This window comes from Labrus bergylta, chromosome 11 (assembly GCF_963930695.1).
Source record: "Labrus bergylta chromosome 11, fLabBer1.1, whole genome shotgun sequence".
In the NCBI taxonomy this organism is placed as follows: Eukaryota; Metazoa; Chordata; class Actinopteri; order Labriformes; family Labridae; genus Labrus; species Labrus bergylta.
In genome coordinates this window covers 14032532-14053114 of record NC_089205.1, presented here as the reverse complement: position 1 = coordinate 14053114, position 20583 = coordinate 14032532, and the positions used below count along the sequence as shown (strand labels likewise).

General features: G+C 38.8%; 1 protein-coding gene across 1 annotated transcript in view; it reads right to left on the bottom strand.

Annotated features, from left to right (window-relative positions):
- Positions 1–3888: 3888 nt before the first annotated feature.
- dync2h1 (dynein cytoplasmic 2 heavy chain 1) overlaps positions 3889–20583 on the bottom strand; it is a 129733-nt gene continuing 113038 nt past the window's right edge. The window contains exons 90-97 of the mRNA XM_029280376.2: positions 16717–16833; positions 15029–15136; positions 14410–14511; positions 9080–9169; positions 6160–6269; positions 5994–6075; positions 4937–5053; positions 3889–4684 (exon numbers count right to left, since the gene is read on the bottom strand). Coding sequence (XP_029136209.2) covers positions 4523–4684; positions 4937–5053; positions 5994–6075; positions 6160–6269; positions 9080–9169; positions 14410–14511; positions 15029–15136; positions 16717–16833 — 888 coding nt within the window. The 3' untranslated portion in view covers positions 3889–4522. The remainder of the gene's footprint in view (positions 4685–4936; positions 5054–5993; positions 6076–6159; positions 6270–9079; positions 9170–14409; positions 14512–15028; positions 15137–16716; positions 16834–20583) is intronic.

Here is a 20583-nt window from a genome sequence, read left to right as displayed (position 1 = left end):
CTTCACAGACATCTGTATAGGCGGTGAGTCCAAACTTTGACCTTATCAAAACATTAAAGTAAAACAGCAAGGATACCTAAAAGGTTTTCAATTAAATAGTTGCCTTACAGTTGCAAATGTCAATTTGGGATGGACCCTTTTACCAGGTCACCATTTGTTCAGTACTACACAGCTTACTGAGCAAATAGTGGTTAGTGGTACTTGTCCCCGAGTCTATTAAAGCTGCTGGAAACCAGATTGGTCCCATTCATCCTGTCCTGTGGTCAGTGTTGCTTTCTCCTCTACTTTGCTCCCTCTGCAATGTAATTTAGGCACTCACCTGTCCTCCTCCTGAGTTACACCTCCTCCTGGATGCTGTTGGCTTTTTCCTCTCGCTTTCCACTCCTGAAACCCCTCTGCTGAGGTGGGACATAGTGTGACATCTTTTTAATCAAGAGTGTTTATTGTAGGAAACAGAACAAGGAATTGTGAGAATTACACTGTGCCCTGTGTGGAAGCTGCTGGAAGCAGTGGGAGAGAACACAGGTGTCATCGTCAGGTGAATCAGAGATCAGGTTCTTGTCGTAAATCGTTTCAAAACCCTGAAAAAAAACCACCATAGAGTTGGAAAAAAGAGAAGTGCAAATGTTCAAATATGGATGCCTATCAAGTCAACTCATCTAACTTACATGTTCCAGGAATGTACCCATATGTTATGATGCTTAAGGTGATAATATCACAGTTCGACTTCATTTGATTCAATTTCTGCACTTCACCAGTTTGTTGTTATAATTCAGCTGGCTGTGGGTCATCTGAGGTTCCTCTGGTTCTAGCATTAAGAACGTGGTTACAGTCTAATGCAGCAGTGATTAACATTTTAAATCCAGAAACCCAAAAGAGAAACCCAGCCTTATGCAGGAAAACAAAACATTTTTACCACTCTAGCTTTATGGGGACCCACCAGATGTTGGCCCAGTTAGCATGCTGAGTGATGAAGTTAAAACACCGGGGTCACACACACATTACACAAACTGAGTAAGAATATTTGCACTAGATTAGACTTCTTCAAATCTGACTCCATTCTGAGACCAAAGATTACATGTCTACAAGACAGGAAAACAAATGAAAGAGTCTTGTTCGTTTCTGTTTACAGCTTCATGTTTCTTACTATTTATTTTGACTTTGTCACAAATCTGTGTGTAAGAAAGATTTTCAGATAGAACGTGTCATGTTTATGTCTCACATAGGCAGCCTTCACGTAAGCAGTGACTTCTATTGTGGTGATAAACAAATAGGAAAGCCCCAAACAGTGAATGGTGGACGTCATACATATGAATGGTGTCATGATTTCGGTCTTGTTTAGTTTTGTATATATTTTCAGAGTTTAGATTTCAGTTCTTCATTTATTTTGTCTCATACATCCCTGGTGTTGCTTGTTTCCCTTGTGTGTTTCTTTATTTGAATGTTTCCTAGTTTAGTCTTTAGTGTTTCCTGTTTTATTTTGTCATTTCTTATCATTGGGTGCATCCGAATTGCCAAGTACCTACTCAATCTTTCAGTAGGCAGTAGGCAGTACGTACTATCCGTGCTGTATACTGTTAGTACCTACTATTCAGTAGGCGTGCACAGTAGGCAGATATTTGTTCCTACTTCATCTGATTCATTCAGTATGGAAGTGGCGTCATTTACGTTACCCGAACCGTCCACATCCATCCGTTTTTTTGTTTTTTGTTTAGCTTTATTCAAGCTGAGTAATACGCATACACAGTCAGGTTAAAAAAAAACAATATAACAAGTAAAAGACAGATTAAATAACTAAATAACAAACAGTACATAAAGGAAAGTACAAATGAAAGACAGTAATATACAGTATAAAGTAAAATAAACCAATAAAGACACATTTAAATAGTGAAATCATTATTCAAATAGAGGGGGAATTTCCTGATTTATTTTGTAGTTCTTGTCCCTGTGTATCATGTCACTTTGTGTGTTTCCTTCCTTTTTTGATTTTTGTCAGACGTCTTCCTACCTGAGTTTTCGCTCCAGTGTTATGCTTCCTCGTCGTTGCTTGTCTTGTGTTTTCTTTGGATTTTGACATTGGACTTTTCATTTGGATCTGAGAAGTAAGCTGTAGTTTTCGTTTTTGTTAATTAAATTATATTTTTGTTTTCTGCAAGTGGTGTCCTCCTCTATGTTTTTGAGGGAGTATGACAAATGGAGGTTATTAAAGAAATACAGATTAGAAAATGGAATAGAGGAGAGAATGGTCAGAGAAAAGAGAATAGTTGCTGTAACATAAAATAGGTTAAAAGTGAATTAAGAAGGAGTGTCGCAAAGTTCAAGACATTTCAAGAAACTAATCATTAAATAGAATCCCCTGTCATGTATGTATGCGGCTATATTTCTATGTGTGTTGAATAGAAGATTTGAAATTAGAACTTCATACCATGCACTCAAAAGTTTTCCCCAGATGTAGGGATGCAACATGTTCGGCATTTAAACCATGACTCATATTGTGTGGGTTTGTGATTACAAGTCCAGACAAACAGTGAAGTAAAGCAGCTTCAGCTTCTGAACGCTGTCAGAAATATAATTTTATCACAATGGTTACACAAAACTGGCATGCTAATTTGTGATAACTGTGTAAACACATTACTTTAGAAACAAGCCCTCAGCGAAGCATTTTTCTGTGATTGCTGCTGATGCTATTTTCTCACCTCTGCCTTCGGGGATAGTTGATTTAAAAACTTACCGAAGAGTTTTGTGCCAGCCCAGTATTGTACCAGCTTTGATATATGCGACATTACTTGATGAAAACTTTCTCTCTGCTGTCATGCTCATTTTTCCAAACTCCCTCACTACTTGTCCTGACTTCTCCACCCCCCATCTTTTTCTTTCGCCCATGCCATCCTCATTTTCTTGTTTCTCAATTTTCACACACAGATTTTATAGCCTTTTTTCTCACTTTGCTCGCTCATCAACCCTTTCTCTCTCTACCTCTATCCCTCTGTCTCTCTTTCATTCTCTGACCCAGAGGGCTGTGTTTTGCCGAAATCCAATCCTCTCTCTTTTTAAACCTGCTGTTCCATTTCACTCCTATTTTGTCACACTGCAGTGCACACACAATACCCACTCCTCCCTCATTCCAGCCCTTTTCTCTGTCTCCACAAATACACATCAAGCACACATACCCACACACACACACACACAACACACACACATTTGCAGAGTGCATACACAGACGCATTCCAAAAATTTGCACAAGTGAATACACAAAACTGGAAAAACAGGAGGATACAAGGGGGAAAATGCTTAATTAAGCCATCAATCAAATTTGATGCTCTTGGTTGGATTCATATACAAAAACACACACAGGTGCACACACACACACATAAAAACACATAAACACACACACACCCTGCAAACCTCACACCCGTCCTTGTAGTACTGTGGCCATCCATCACAGCTTCACTGACTCTGCTCAACCTCAACTCACAACCAATCACACAGAGGTTAGGGACTGAGTGCTTATGAATGTGTGTGTTTGTGTGTGCATTTGTGTGTGAGAGAGACAACCACCATTTGCTTTGGGAACAGACACCGAGGCGTTTCATGCCTATAAAGCCCGCCTCAGCAGATTTGAGTGAGTGGCAGAGCGAGCAGAGTGAACTGTGATCTGTATTGTTTACTGTTGAACAGTTGTGACTGCTGATAATGTGCTCCGAAACACACCTACACACACTCACACAACACACCCCCACACACACAGTGAACCAGCACCTCTGTGTTGGTGTTGGTGTTGGCAGTATGATTCTCTATTTCTGCACGAATAATAAAAGCTGAATGGAAAGAAAACAACAGAGTTTGTTTTTCTAACCAAACACTTGCATAGTGACTACTGAAAGTAAATGAGATATAAATAACATTTATTTGGTCTTTATTATGAATAAATAAGGTCATAAATAAACTCAGGCAACTCCGTAACTATGAAACAAACTCTCAAGGCAAACAGGTTTAGCAAAATGCAAAAAAACGGATAAAGTTGATGACTTTACAAGCTTTCATATACACTTTATACAATTTCATGTATTGCATTAGACGAGTGAAATAGTGTTTTATGCACCTAATCAGAGGTATGCAAGCTAGCTCCCACTACAACGGAGATCAAACAAATGTTTTTATGTCACTAAAGATGTTTCAGCTGCTCTACTTTTGCTGTCATGTCCATGAAAGGTAGAGATCATTAGTGTCATCGTTAAGCCAAAACGGTTTCCTCTTCCTCTGGTAACATAGTATGCAAATGAAGGTGACATGAAGTGGCTGTGTGTGTGTATGTTTTTTTGGTCTCCCTGTTGAGGTGCTTAATTAGAAAATGATAGTGTCAGTATAAGACACTGACATTTTGAAGTGTTAATAATTTGTTCTGTTATTTGCTGCCCCCCCGTCAAATCTGCCTTTAATGACAATGTTATCTTCCCCTGAGGCTACCAGCACTCAACAAAAGCCTTGTGTCGTAACTGTCTTGCCTAAGATGACGTTTTTGTCACTGCTGTTTAAGAAAGAGAGCGGCTCCGGTCTGTATCCACTGGTTTGAATTGGTTCCACAGGGGAGACTGATGTGTGTGACCACCTTCACCCTCTCCGAGCTGGTATACAGCGGCAGCCAGATATTGTCCTCGGATGCAGTTGAGTCTGCAGAGGACTTCTAGGATGAAACACAGAAAAAAAACGAATGAACCAACAAATGTAAACTGTACTGTATAAGTATTTTAAATGTATTAAAATGATAAAGTGAATGTAGGAGTTTCTCAGGAGGCTGAAAGCTAAATCCCAAAAGTCAAAAAATGAATCGAAATGACCACCTATTTGGTTCTGTGGAGCAAAGCCTGTCTTTAAATATTTCATGCAAACCTGTCAGACAAACAGAAAATAAACCTTGTGGTCAAAGCACACATACCTGTGGAACCCAGGCCATGTAACAGGTCGGGACAGCTGACACACTGGGAGAGTCATGCTGATTCTCACAAAGATGAACGCCATCAAAACTACAACCCTCCAACTGGAGACCTCCAATCTGGAAAAAAGAAGAAGATAAAGGACTGTGTATTTAACCTGAGAGAAATGTAGACAAACCCCACTGTCCTTCACCTGATTGCATTTTAAGGTCATTGTACTTGACAGAGTGTTTAGATGAGTGAATTCAATCCAGTGACTTAAGGATTTTCCACAGCAGGCCAGACAATGAAGGGAACTCTGGCGTCAAGTAAGACATACTCAGAAAACCACTGAATCACCATAATCTGGGCAAGAGAATAATTGAGAGAAAGTCCAGAAAAGCTAAATTGTGCGTGTGTGTGTGTTTGTGTAAGAGCGCTCATTGCGTCACGATTGTCCCCTTTCTCTTTCTTTGTCAGATGTCTGAGAATTTCCTTTCCCTCCCTGCAGCTGCAGCCTCTCTTGAAGCATCCACACCCTTTTCCTCTTCCTTTTTATATATTTGAAATAAACCCAACTCAAGCTGCATGTTTTTTTTTTTTTTGGCATGTCAGAAAAGATGCCTGAAAGTTTCTAACTGTACACATTACAATTATATCACTCTTTTTCAGTGTGTGAAAGGAAAGATGAGTGAGCGTGGTATTTGTGCACTTGGAATGTGCTCAGCTCTTAAATTGTTTGAATGTGTGCCGATCAGACGCATTAAAGAGGCACAGGAGACTTGAGATGACTGTTCTAAAAGGCAGCAGACTCGTCTCTAATGGATACACAACAAACTCTTGGCTTTTTTTTTTTTCTTTTTTTTAAGTTTTTCTGTTCTCTTTTCTGGGTGTCTGCCTTCTTATCTGCATCTGTATTCTATTCTTGCTGCAGTCTTTCACATCATTATTTTCCAATTATCACTGAGCCAGAGTCTACTTGGTTTTTAGCTTCAGTATTCTGCAGTGGGATAGGAGCAGTGTTGTTGTGCTGTCTGCATACATGATCTGTTGGTAATTGTGTACTAGTGTTAATTAAACCTTGACTTGGAGCTTGGCCTGAACGAGAGGACTCCTCCATGATGAGACAAACTCCAAACTGTCCATAGAACAACCCATGGACCTGAAAAGCACACAGAAACATCTTGTGAACCTTTGAATGCATACTGTTGTGTCCCAAAGAACTCCAAAAAGCATACAACGTTACCTGGCAGTTTCCTGTCTCAAAGCATTGAGGAAGGTGTCAGGGTGAAACAGCTCAGACAGATCCAGGGTGTCTGATAGAAGAGCCTGTCTGCCTGTGCGCTCCACCCAACTCTGAAAACACAAACACAAAGGCAAAAAAAAAAAATCACACAGAGACACACACACACACAGACAACAAGCAGATTAATGAACCCAAAAAGGTAGACAATAACAAATAAACACTCCAAGAGAACACACAAACAGAGCTGGCTCTGAATATTTCAAATATGTTTTCTTAATATCCACCCTCACACTGTGAATAGTTTGGTTACAAGAAATACAAAAATAGAAGGTTTGCATTATGATTGGCTTTTTACATTTTTATAGAAAACATTGATCTGTATGTGGACCGGTCATAATTTCTATTTAAGTCAGTGTGTATCGATCGGTGAATGAGAGATAAAAAGGGTTGAAAAGGGAGAGGGCACAACATAGTCAATAACAATGTGTTACCAATAGAGTGTTTAATGTCTCCTTGTGCTTTTATCACAGCATCCACAAGCTGAGAACATTGGAACCTCAATAAGAAAAGAGTGTGATCCCACACACACGAGCATGTATATTATGTACAAGACTTGGACGAGACAATGCATGCAGAGGCTGATATATGGAGACTAAAAAAGAGATCTGCATCTAGATATTTCAGGTAAAAAATAGTTGTTTTTGCAAAAGGTGCAGCTTGCTTCTTAGCCTGATATATTCCTTATGGTACAAGCTCAGTCAGTAGTTTGTATGTACGCTTTTCTTCTTTGGGAAACGATGCAGAATGGAACATCCCTGTCCTTTAACACTTCGAGCTCAGCGATCATCACATAAGGCTGTGTGCCTGCAGTGGACAGATTTACTCTTCAGGGTTGACCTAGGATTGTGCAGTCTTGTTCTATTCTGAGCCCTTTTTTTTGCATCACTTCTTTTTTCTTCAAAAAGTCAGGCAGCTTTCTCTAAATTGCCAGAAAAACTGGTGGATTTGGAGGTCAGCTGGAGAAAATCGCTGACAAACAGAGGCAGAATGAACCAGCATCTGATCCAGTCTCTATTATAAATGGATTCTGTTTTTTTTCTGCACAGCATCAGTCTGCACTGGCTTTAGAGATAAATTGGGATGAGCATTATGCCAAGAAAAGAAATGCACAAATGCAAGCCCATTTCCATATTCACATACTTGCAGAAAAAAAACACACACACACACACACACACACACACACACACACACACACACACACACACACACACACACATACACACACACACACACACACACACACACACTAACACAAGCAGAGGCACGCATCTGCATCCAGAATTTGGGGTATTAATAATACAGCGTTTCTATGCATAGTATTTGTGTGCATATTTGTGTATGGGCATTTGGGTGCTTTCAAGGTCGTCCTACACGTCTGGGGTGCGCTGCTGTTTTGTTAGCTCTTTATTCTTCGGCAGTTCTATACAGCAGCAGCAGCTCTGACTGTCTCGGCCTTTATTAGACTGATTAGTGAGCAGGACACAGACACACTGCTAACAGAGATATCACTCAGCACTGATGGGCAGAAATAGACAGTTAAGGACAGTGCAGCCTCCAGATAGACACACATGAAGACAGATGGAGCGCAGAAAGGCAGACAGGGAGACACACACACAAACAGATGGGCAGGCAGGCAGACACAGGCAGTGAGGCTAGTCCACACAAATAACAAAATGCACCAAATTCACATTGAAATCTCGTATTTCTGAGCGGATGTGTGTGTATGTGTTTTCTCTAGTCTGCCAGAGCATATTGAGGTAGGCGTACAGTCAGACACAGTCGATGGGAGACACAGAGGAGTTTCAGCCAGAACATTCATTTCCTGGCACCAACTTAGGGCAAACACATCCCAGAAACGCATGCTTTTATAATATAATCCGCTTTTATTTATGAAGCGCTTTTGAAAACAACATTAGAATTGTTTTTTTGGAATGGATTTAGTCAACACATTGCCCAGATTATTTCAGTCAGAGCCATAACCTTAATGTATTTAGTCAGGTCATTGGACCCAGATTTTTGAAGGCTTATATAATGAAGGGGAAACCTTGAAAAAGATCTAAGCAGGCCTATCAATGTGAGGAAGGTAAAATAGGTCGTTTGAAACTAAAGAAATCCAAAAGGGTCCCCCATGATTTTCATCACAACCAGAGGACAAACTTTTGGGAAGGATATTAACACACAATGGATTTAAATGGATCCTCCGATGATTATGCTAATGCTGATTACAAAACTCTCAAGTCTCATCCCAGAGAGATTGGTTTAATAGAGGATTCCCAGGAGTGTCTGGGTTTCTAATAACCCGTGAGGTCATCAGCAGATGCCTTTACGACAAGTTATAACACAGAAATGCTAAAAGATTATTATTTTTTGCTGAAGGTTCATAGACAGTAGCAACCTCATGTGAATGTCATTCAGGGAAATATTAAGTTAAACTAAACAATGATAATGTCAAAGACAAGATTTTAAGTTATTTCTCGTCAACACTATGCAAAGACAAATGATCATGAGGCGTTTTCAGACCAAATACTACTGGGGACATTTTGAAGTGGAACTTTCCACTAGAGAGTTCCTTGAGAACTACACACTATGAGAAGTTTTTTTTTCGGTCTGCATTCACACGGCCATGGTACCTACTCAGAAGTAGGAGCTAAAAAAGTTCCTCTTAAGAACTAAACTAGATCATAGTTCCTGCAGTGCGGAATTAATAACTAAGGAGGAGGGTTCCTAGAACTATAAAAAAGTTCCTGCAGTCTGAAAACTGCATAAACATTTCTATGTATTCTTACTGCGGCCTCAGACGCATGAACAGGCAGAGAAAAAGAGTAGAGGATGTCTTTGCACATTAACATGCATACATTACCTGTATGGCAAGAGCCCGTGTTACAACAGCTCTGAGGTACTGCATCGGCTCTTCAGGTCCCTCCCATTTATTCTGCCACGTTAAAGGACACTGTGACAAAGCGGAGCAGACATGGGGAGAAAGAGAACTCATTTAGAGCCATAAAGAAAAAAATAAATACATAACAGAAAACAGTGTCAGCATGGAGGAAAAGTATAACGTGTTATTTTCGCCGTGGGAAATCTGTTGGGTCATTTCAATGTGCCTCTCTCTCACACACGCTCACTATTCTCAGCTGTCAAATCAGAAAGTCACAGCGTGCAGGAGGACTGCAGATCCACTGGGCTGTGTTTCAGATATTCTTTAGGGGAACGTTGCTAAGTTGCCTGCACAATAAGTTGCTAGATTTGTCCTTCAAAGCACTTTTGATTTCAAGTTGCTAAGAAAGTCTTGAAATTCACTTAACAGCTGGGAACTATTGAATGGAAAATCCCCAAGACTTTTCTTTGCATGTCACTAACACAATCACAGAATTTTACAACATTAAGAGATCGACCCGACAACACTGTCCTGTTTGGTCAGGCATAAACAAGATCTATGTTTTCAGTGATGTCAGAAGTGAAATCCCCTTCCCAAGGCCTGATGTCAGAGGGTTAAAGCTGGCAGACACATGAATGACTAAATCTGTCAAGTGTTTGTGTTACTTTATTCTGCCAACTGTATAAATACTGACCATTCTTTATATTTTGATGTCTTAATTGTTACTTAAACTGCGAACCAAAACTTGACTATGACAGCAGACTCTTGTGAACATAAATGTGACAGGGTGTGTCTTTCCATGTGAGCAATGGTTACAGTTCATTTCACTAACTCTTTTCTGTTTTTCCATCTGTTTCTGTTCTTTGTCTCACCATGAAACTGTAGCATAAGACATTTTCAATCTCCCAGGTTGAAATGCCTCAGTGGTTTGGGAAAAAAATCCTACACAGAAAAAACAACACTTTTTGTTTTAGGATGGCAATGTTCATCTTAAAAAAAAAGTGATTCTATGTGAGGAAGTTGTGTGATGTTTTTTACAATGCAGTAAAAAGTTTTTCCTCCTCAGGAGAGGTGAGAGAATATACAAAGTTAGAAAATGTTACCTTCCTTTAAATGTGACTACAATTCTTACAGATGCTATCTAAGTCGTTTAGTTGCTTTGGTTACTCTAAACCAAAGACGTGACTGATTCTAAAACTCTCACATGTGCAGTTGTACGACGCTTTAATGGTTCGTTTAACAAAGAACTGACAAATTCGATATCTGTGTAGGTGCCAGTGGACGAACTGCCTCAGGGGGAAAACTGTTAGCTCTGTAATAAACTAGGCCGACCTTGTTACCTTCAGTATTAGACAGATATCACAGACATACACATATACACTTTACACACATATATGCAAAGTCACGAGGAACTTAATGTGACATAAGTTTGAAAGTCATAATGGAACTTGAATATCCCTTAGCTGCAAGTCAACCACTCAGTCAATGCAGAGTTTGTGTGTGTGTCTCAATGTCACAATAAAGTCTGAGTAAGGAGATAAACTTGAAGGCCTAAGTGATGTCAAGAAAATGTGGATATGTTTGCTATAAAGAGGCCCTGTACATTTAGAAAATACACATTTGTTGACAAATGGGGCAAAGAGTGGAGGCAGCGATAGGGAGCTCTCTTTATTTGACAAAGAAATCATCACTCCTTCCAAAGTCGTCTGTGTTGTTTTGTTCACACTCAGTGATTATAATTGCGAACACAATCTAATGTTGACACATCAATGATTTTGCATTGCACTTGGCAAAGCTGAGTTTAAGAAATAGTTTATAGGAAAATATATTGGAAAGCAAATGTTTAGACAACAAGATTGCTTTGATCAATTTTTGCTATTGAATGCAGTTTGCTGTTAAGAAACCATGATGACATAATAAAATAAACTAGTAACTTTGGCATGTTAATTACATTTCATCATTAGTTGGCAGTGAAAAATGAACTGGTCCTACAGATGATTTATCAAAAAATCATCTCTGCATCAGTCTTCATGATATTAATGATATTTCCATTGACTAAAGGCAGTGGTGCACAGCTTACTAGTCTCTTCTGATGCTTGGGTTGTTTCCAAGTATCTAATTATTTTTTTTACTGTACAGCCGAGGAGAGGGGCTATGGAGCTGATTCCTCCAGCCCACAATACTTTTTCAATATTACAAACCTAAATGGTCCATTTCCCAGTCATATAAATCACATCACTACAGTAGCTCCTTCAGTTCCTTTTCTTGTGCTTGAAACTGAGCCTAACAGTGAAGGTTAGTTTGCACAGACTCCTCTCATTTACACTCTGTGCTGTAATGCTTTTTTCAGCTATAGCAACAATCACCTGTAACTAATGTGAGGATGATATATATCATGTCTTTTTATAATTGTTTGTTGAGCAACTTGAATACAAAATGTTTCTTGTATTAGAGAAAACAGTTCAACCAATAATGTTTTATCAAATAGAAAACTAAAAGTATACAGTAAAACACGTTTATAAGATGTAGCTCTATTTTCTAGCATAGAGGATGTTATAGTCAATGATTTCATTATTTAGAATAGAAGGCAATGAAAGGTTGTCAACTGGATGATACTTCTCTCAATTTTGACGACAAATACTGAGTTGTGAAACAAAAAGCACTCTTTTGATGGTGTAAAGCGTGCTGTCAAAAGGGATTTGAGGCGTGTCTGACTACATTTTGCTTCTCACACAGCGCACAATCTGAAAGCTAAGTGAGGCGTAAGCATAGACTGTAATAAACATGAAGGTAGTCACACTGACGTATCAGTGCTGACTGCATTCGACAACAATGGAAATGCTGACTCTACTGAACTATGGTCAACCTGTTAACAAGCAAAGACCCGTGGCTCAGGTGGGTTAAAAGCCTCCTGACAAACAGCTACAATAAGCTGGCCTGTCAGTCAGAGCAGCCATGCCCCTAATATGAATAACTCTTATCCTTCATAAAATCTAAATGGATCTTTTTTTTAATTTTTTATAAATACACATGTGTTCAGTGTGTGCTGGTCAAGACATTAACTATTTTAGGCTGTAAACATTTTTATTTCTGCTGCTACCTATGGGTCTTTTGTAGACAGCCTAAAGTGGACACTCTAGGAACTGCAGTTTTTTTTGCATTTTGTCAGTTATGTACAAGAATTATTATAACTCCAACTCTCATTTGCATGTGAGTGTGTGTCCTTCTGTGTGTGTTTCTGTGTGTGTTAGACACTGCTGTCTCTCAGCTCTCTAACCAATTAAAAACTGGATTTGAATGTATCAGCAATATGAGATGATATGATAGGGCCCAAAGTCTCAGAAAATATTGCTACAATCAACTAAAATGAATCAAAACCTACGCTTAAGATTCTTATAGCATCTACACAATGGTACACCAAGACACAAAGGGCCATAAAATGAACGGATTGAGTTCCAACAGTATCAAAGTCTTTATAACCAGGGACTGATACAAAGATAAGATTAATTCACTATTTATCTTTTGCTGTACGTCCTCTTTCGTCCATGAGTGGAGTTAGTTTTAGAGAAGGATGTGAAATGTAAAGTCATCGAGTGTTTGATGATATGTCAGAAATAACTCTGCTGGTGGTTAATTTCATAATGGTCAAGGATTTTGTAGACTGCCAACACGTACTGCAGCATAAAGAAAGAGTACAGCTGCTGTTGCCTTTTGCCTTTGGGCTCCAAAGCCTTCTCAGATAGTTTAGGCAACCTTTGTTCAATAAACTGAGATCTGGGTCTGAGGAAGAAGATGGCTTTTAAACAGTGCAGATGTCTTGGGCCATAATTAATCCTCTTAGCTTAAAAAACAGGCCATGGTAAAACTTACAAAGTAGCATTGCCCTACAAAACTAATACAGTGGACCAGTTTAATTGTCCATCAACTCATTGAAAAGCTGCATTTTAATTATGCACAGAGAGACAGCTCAGAGTGGGTCATAGACAAGACCATCAAAGAGAAAAGTCTGAGCTTCCCTACTTTGGGCCATGGAAAGTATTTTTTACAGTTCAATTTTACAGTTCAATTTAAAAGAGGATGTGGTGGGGGGTCCTCAGTTTTATATACTCATTAGTTACTGAGCATACTAGGACTGTATTCATGTACTCAGAGGACTCCTCATTTGTAAAACTCATAACATATGTATAATTATAAAATGTATTTAGATTGTGAACCATGAATTAGCATGTTAGTGAAATGTTTATGTCTAACTTTAAAAGATGATGTTATAAATGATCATTACATACACCTAGTTTTACTGTTTTCAATGTAATTTATGGCAACAGGGTGATGGCAATGCAGCTCATATGTAGCTTGGGATTTTGCATGCTTTCAAAAATATGTCAGATATTGGTATTGGAAAAACTATTTGTTCACACCACTTCTCCGCCTCTTTTTGAAGCTAAAACATTTCTAAACCTTGTAATAACCCCAAATTGATTTTTTTTTTAAAAAGAAAAACATTTGAGAGGAGAGAGATAAAAAACTATGAGATGAAAATTAGAGAAAGTTACTGTAGTTTGGGAGGTAGACAAGGATGATGCAGGCGAGCTGCTGATTAATATAAAAAGAGAGAGGAAGGAGAGCAGTGTGGAAGGAAATATGCCGTTGGCTGCTCTCAAGAGATTACAAACACAGAAAGAGTAAAAGGTTGATTGTGTATCTATCCTCCTCTACTGTACATCATCACATCCTTTTTGTCCTCATCTCAGCCCGGGGACACACGGGAGGATACCTGCTGTTTTTTGCTGGATCTCTACAAGTGAGCTCTGAACACTGTGTGTGCCCCTGTGGCCATAACTTCATCCCAGTTTGGGGGACATTTTAAACTTCTCCTTTAAAACAAGATATTTCAATGACGAGAAACATTATTTTAAATATGTAATATAAACTTCACGGTAAATTTGATGATTGGATATATCAAAAATCAAAATGTCAGTGGAGAAAAGGTGCTGCTTCTGTAATGATTTACATGATGCTTCATGCATGTGGTGGAAAGTCCCAGAAAGAAAGCACTGAGCCAATTTAAAATTCATCATACAGGGCAACAGGAAGGTACCTTTTTAAAATTAATTTTCATTGAATCTTTGATATAAACCAAAATGTGTGTCATCTTGAAATTGCACATATACAAAATGACAGATTTCTATCTATGAAGACAAACTAGCATTTACGTTGTGTCTTAATTTGCAATTTTACTCTAGAAAGAACAACCTGTATACAGTATTTCCGTTCTTTCACTCATTTACCCTTCTTCCTTTTTCTTTTCTCACCTCTTGATTGAGCAGAGCAGTGGCCAGTTTTTGAACGTCAGGTGTTAGCAGTTGGGTCCCTCTGATGACCTTGCTGAGTGCAGCCAGGGATTGGTGGATACTCTGAGAAAACAAGAACAGTTAAGTACACACACACTGAGAAGACGTTTAAGAGGACTGACGTCCTGAGGTGTCATTGGCATCTGTTTTTTCAGTTACTGTGAACTGGTTCATACAACAGGACCTTTAAATGACTGGCTGAGTTTAAAAAGACAAGAACACACTTTTTTTTTTAAATTGATTACCGTACATTATCAGGTGCACTCATGCACCAGTAAAGAAGTACATTGAGGAATTAAATTATTTTTTAAATGTATTTATGTCACCTGTGATGTAACTTAATAACTGGAATGGCTTTTATACATAGACTGCTAAATTGTTTTTCTTTATTTTGCAAGGTACAAATGTTATTCTGTTTAACTGAAGCTACAGCATGTACCAAATTACACATTTTCTGTAAATATGCCAGCCAAAATGTTTTCCTCTCTTAACATTTCGATGCAGGTGAAGTAACCCTTTCTAAAATGATGTAAGAAAAATAAGTAGTAGTAGTAGTAGTACTATAGATTTTCTGACACACCTGGACCAAGCGGACGCCATTGAACTGCTCCAAAACGATGAACGACAGGACTGGTGACCCATGACCTTCTGTTGGTGGAGCCACCTTCTGGTGAATCAGAGTAGAACCCTGGTAGATAAAGGACAGACAAACAGACATGTTGGTATTATGACAAGAAAGTCAGATTGATTTCAGTTGAGATTGAGTCAGCTGAGAATAAGAATCGGAACAGAAAGAGAATAACAGTGAGGTCAGAAGGAAAGAAGGTATCACACATTAAATTAGATGATCCTTATTTAATTACATCAGAGCTTTTATTAGGTAAAATTTAAGTGTTGGTGATGTCCTTGTCTGTGATGTCTTTCTGTATGCTCCGCTACAAAACAAATTTCCCCTTATGGGATTCTGATTCAGAGTTATAGATATTTTTACTTTGGGTTTTTGTGCTGTAAGACTTGCTGTTTATTATTGAACATTTGTCCTAGTTTTGCTTTCATTCCCTTAAGTTTATTCAACGTCACAGAGATGTAACCAAATAACAAACTGTTTCTCTTTTTTCAGTACAAACCAGGGGGACAATTTGTTTTTCATTTGTTTTATATAGTTTACACAGCGCTCTATTATTCTGTTGCAGAAATCAAATTCAGTAGCTACACCCTGTTTCATTTTCACATCTAAACAGTAAGAGGCAGAAGGGAAAAGAGAGGGACAGTAGGGCGGTGGGATGGAGGAATTTAGACAATGGACAGTGAGAGATAAATGAGACAAAGGGAAAAAAGGCTGGTAGGATGGGATTCGGCTCGACTACAGCTATGTTATTGTCTCTATTCAAAAATGTAACCGAACAGGCAAATAAAGACTAAAAGACTGAAGGTTGATGGAGAATATGATAGAATATGTGTCATAAACAGCACGAGAGTGCATAAAACAGAGGCAGAGTGAGAGGCTCTGTGATGGCTAAATTATTTAATGTAGAGGTAGATTTCCTTTTAATTTGGAAAGATGTCGGTCTCCGAGCAGCCACAGAGCTTTCACAAACAGAGATCAATTAAACTCTAACAACTTCCAATTAGGTTTTGCTGCTTTTCATTTATACTAGCTGCTGCTGTATGAGCAAAAAAATAACAACATGATTTCCAATACAAATAAAGACCTGTTTGGAATTCCAACGTTTGAAAATCACTGAAAACCTGCCCAATTATTTATGATTTCAAATCTACACAGGGACAAGGAGGTGGATCACACAATTACATTAAATATATAAGCATTTTCAACATTAGAATTTCAAGTGATTCCAGGACAGTGAATCTCTCATTTCAGTGACATAGTGATATTATCACCTTCAGAAATCTAAAGACAGTGACTATTCCTGTATTCAGTAAGATTTCAGGCCTTGTGAAAATGTGTAGCTCAATGGATCGGAACGAAAGAAACTCAAGAAATGTCAGAAGTTGTTCGATAAATCCTTAGGGAATATTATTTTTGTACGTCTAATGTACAATTGGTGAGGCAACCTCATCGTCTCAAGCACTGAAAGTATAGTTTTGTTCCTTTTTCAGAAAAGTATTGGTTTGTGGTTTGGTTTGCAGATGCAACAGAAAATAAATATATATGTTTCTGATGACTCAGCAGAACATTTTAAGAATTTAAGTTAAAGAGAAGAAAAATTGAGAACTGGAAAGCTGAACTGCAAAAAAAAAAGTACTAACCTGGTTGAGTTTCTTCCACAAGTTGAGGACGGGTGAAAGTCCATTCGACCAAAGCTCCCTGTCAAACTTTGAACCGGTTGCTACTGAGCGGCTCAGAACACGAAGCTGGGAAATCACCTGCGAGTTAATCGATAAGAAACACAAACAAATGAATCAAAGGCGTTGCAGAAGTTGCACAGAAGGGTCACATTTGTTTTCTAAGCAGGTCGTGTAGCACGCTTGAAAAGGTCACACAAAAATAAATGGTCACGACTTACACAAAGATGTATGACGGATATAATAAAGAATCATCATGTAGAGATTTCAAATGGAGCTTCGGGTATTTATAACTGAAACTGTCTCCTGTGAAAAATTTGTAAAATGTATATGTCCCTTTGCTAATTTCACCCAAAATCAATCTAATTTGAAGAAAAAGAAAACCTAAGTTTTTTAAAGATACTGTAATGATATGTCGCTGACATCTCTGCTGCTAACGCTCTCCAGTGACTGTTAACACTGTTTCAAGTCCTGGAATAGTGAAAAAAGGCCAAACCCCAAACACGTCTCCTTACAGCTGCTTACAAACCTAATCAAGCAGGCTCAGCTCCAGGCTCCGAGTCCTGGATAGTGCTTTTATCTTGACTGAGAGTGTGTGTTTATGTGGTTGTCTCGTTTCTATGTATGTGCATGATGTTAGGAAGGCGACGTGTCTGATAACTGGCTTTCATTTGGACCAGGAGTACTCTTTACTGAACACCTACTTTATCTTCTCGGCTCAGAAGGGAGAGTGTGCTTATATTGTATGTGTGTGTTTGTGTGTGTGAGTGTGCATCTATGTGTATTTCTATGTTTGAGAGAGAGAGTGCGAGACAGATTAAAAAAGGATAAAAAAACAGATAGCTAATCGAGACCTTCGAGACCTGGCATCAGTTAAAATGAGGGCAGCTGAAGATGAGTTAAAATATCTAAAGATAGAAATATATTAACATTTATTTATTTTATTTATGCTTTTGTTTTTAATGAACTAATTCCAGCCCGTAGCACTGCCCACTGGACCTCAACTTGACATCAACTTGACAGTAACAACTATTTTGTTACTGTGTCGCGTTCTTCGTCTTTGTGGAATTTATTGGTGACCTATACTGTGTCACTCTGCTGTGATGTCACTTAATTATGTAGCTGCCGCTAACGAGCTTACACTCTGCTTACCAATTAAGGGTTGACTGTGGAAACGCAAAAAAGATCAGAGTTTATTTGACCAAACTGGACTGAACTAAACAGGACTGCTTGGTGGAAACAGGGCTATAATACATCATCCATCATGTCTATAAACCAAGGCATAGCTTAAACATAAAGGACTATTCTGACCTATGTCTGGTCATTCAAACCAATACCTTTTTGGCCCCCGGCTCTTTTTTAGTGTGCGTGAGTTTGGTTAAGATCCTGACCCACAGAAAGTGACAATGGGTCTTTAGGAGGAGATCAGGGCATACATTAAGGGTGGGGTGGGGGGGAGGGAGGGAGGGAGAGAGAGAGAGAGAGAGAGAGAGAGAGAGAGAGAGAGAGAGAGAGAGAGAGAGAGAGAGAGAGAGAGAGAGAGAGAGAGAGAGAGAGAGAGAGAGAGAGAGAGAGAGAGAGAGAGCATGAACTTGACAGTGAAAAATAACAGCAGGAGGGGGAGACAATTACACATAGGAGAACTAGGTGAGGACACGCACGCGCACGCACGCACGCACGCACGCACGCACGCACGCACACGCGCACACACACACACACACACACACACACACACACACACACACACACACATACACATACACATACACACACACACACACACACACACACAGGACCTTGAGAGATGGTGTGAATTAAACTAGGTTGGTGGTTCTAGTGATCAGCAGACCTCACTGACAGGATGAATGGGCTTCAATGCATTAACTCCCTCATGGGACTGAGCAAACGGGCTGTAATGGTTCTGTATGGTTTAAGTGGGTGTGCTGAGGATAAGTGCTCACAGAAAGACATGTGCTAGCACAAAAAACATCAGAACCATCTGTCCATCATATTTCCCACTTAATTTATTTCATTATGTTTTAGTTTTTTAAGAGGTGTACTCATTTATGTTGCTCTTAATGCAAGGATGCATTTGAACTGATTCAGTTTTTTATTTTCAATTTAGCTACTTTCACAGTGATAAGATATTGTTCTCAAAAAGAGTGCATTTCAGACATGAACCCTTTCTGTAGATCTTCCATTTCTCTTTGGATTGAAGTCTTTCGTTCTGTGCTGTCTCATTCTCTCTCTCTTTACACAAAGAAAAAAAGGAAAGTGAATGAACACATTTAGTGCACTCCATATGTGATACTGTGTTTCGATGTGTTACATCAGAATCTGCAGTGACCATCACACACACACACACACACAGACACACACACAGACACACACACACACAGACACACACACAGACACACACACACACACACACACACACACACACACACACACACACACACACACACACACACACACACACACACACACACACACACACACACATTCTCAAACATACATATATACGAACAGACAGCCATCCACCATTGATAATTATTCATGACAGGATGAACATAAATACTGCAAGCCATCTGCAACCCCACGTGTGTTATAGCTAACAGAGGCAGTGCAAACAGATAGAAAAGGAAAAATAACCCAAAGCACATGCAAACACACATCCACATTGAAATGTCTTAATATCCTTGAGTTGATCCTCCATTCCTCGACTTTATTCTCATGGCTCCCCCATCTGGCTTAGCATGGTTCAGGTTTTTATCGTAACTACAGAGGTGTTAAGCTCAATGCTTAAAGAACATGTTGTAGCTGAAAAATGTAATTACTAGGAATACATTTTTATATTTTTGTTTTATATATTTTGTTATATTTTTAACAACATGCAACATATATTTCCACGTTTTTAAAGGAAAATAATCTCTGCCCTTACCTTTGTGTCTAACCTCAACCATTATGCTAGAAGTGTATTTTAAGTAAATTATTAAGTATTGAAGTATTAGTTCAAACTACATTATTGCTGAGGCGTAGAATCTTTAAAACTGGTTTACACTCACAAATGCAACTTCTGCACAATGACAACATAACCTTGAGCACAATAAAACCAGACATGATCTTCACAATGACAGATTACCCATCTAAACCTTGTTTCATGTCTCTGCAAGGTGAATTTTATTTCATAGTGAAATAAATGAAAACGGATGGCTGCCTGGTAAAACACCTCAACCTCAAATCGAAGTCCTGACCCTAAAATAAACTGCTTTCATGTCTCCTAAATGAAGGTGAGTGCCTTGAACATGACTGAGGTTGTGTGTTTGCTAGGAGAGTAAAGAGACATATACAAACACACAAACACACAAAGAGTCCAATGACGACTCATAAAAAAGGCAGAAACAGTGTTGTGTAATGTTGCAGTTCCAAAAATCTGGCGGAGTAATCATCTCTGTAATTTGAACAGTAATTAGGAGATAAATTGCCTTGCTGTACAGAGATCAGTGATGTGGCAAAAATTTGATGCAAATGTGTAAAGTGAGTTCATTTTGGCAGGAACTACACTTTGACTCCTGTCTCACTGGGTGGATGTCAGGCCACTGGAAAACACCTGAACATGTATTGACAAGGACCAGATCAACATAATCCTCATGGTGACATTGACTTTAATGTGGATATATTCAATGTGCTTTTTCAGGCTCTCATGCAGCTTGATGTAGCAACACATGTTCAAATTGAGCTGCAGCATGTTTGGAGAGAAATTGCTGGAGTTCATATCTACCTTAGAATGTACATTTTTGAAACTGAATTTGTCCTAAACTCCTTATGTCA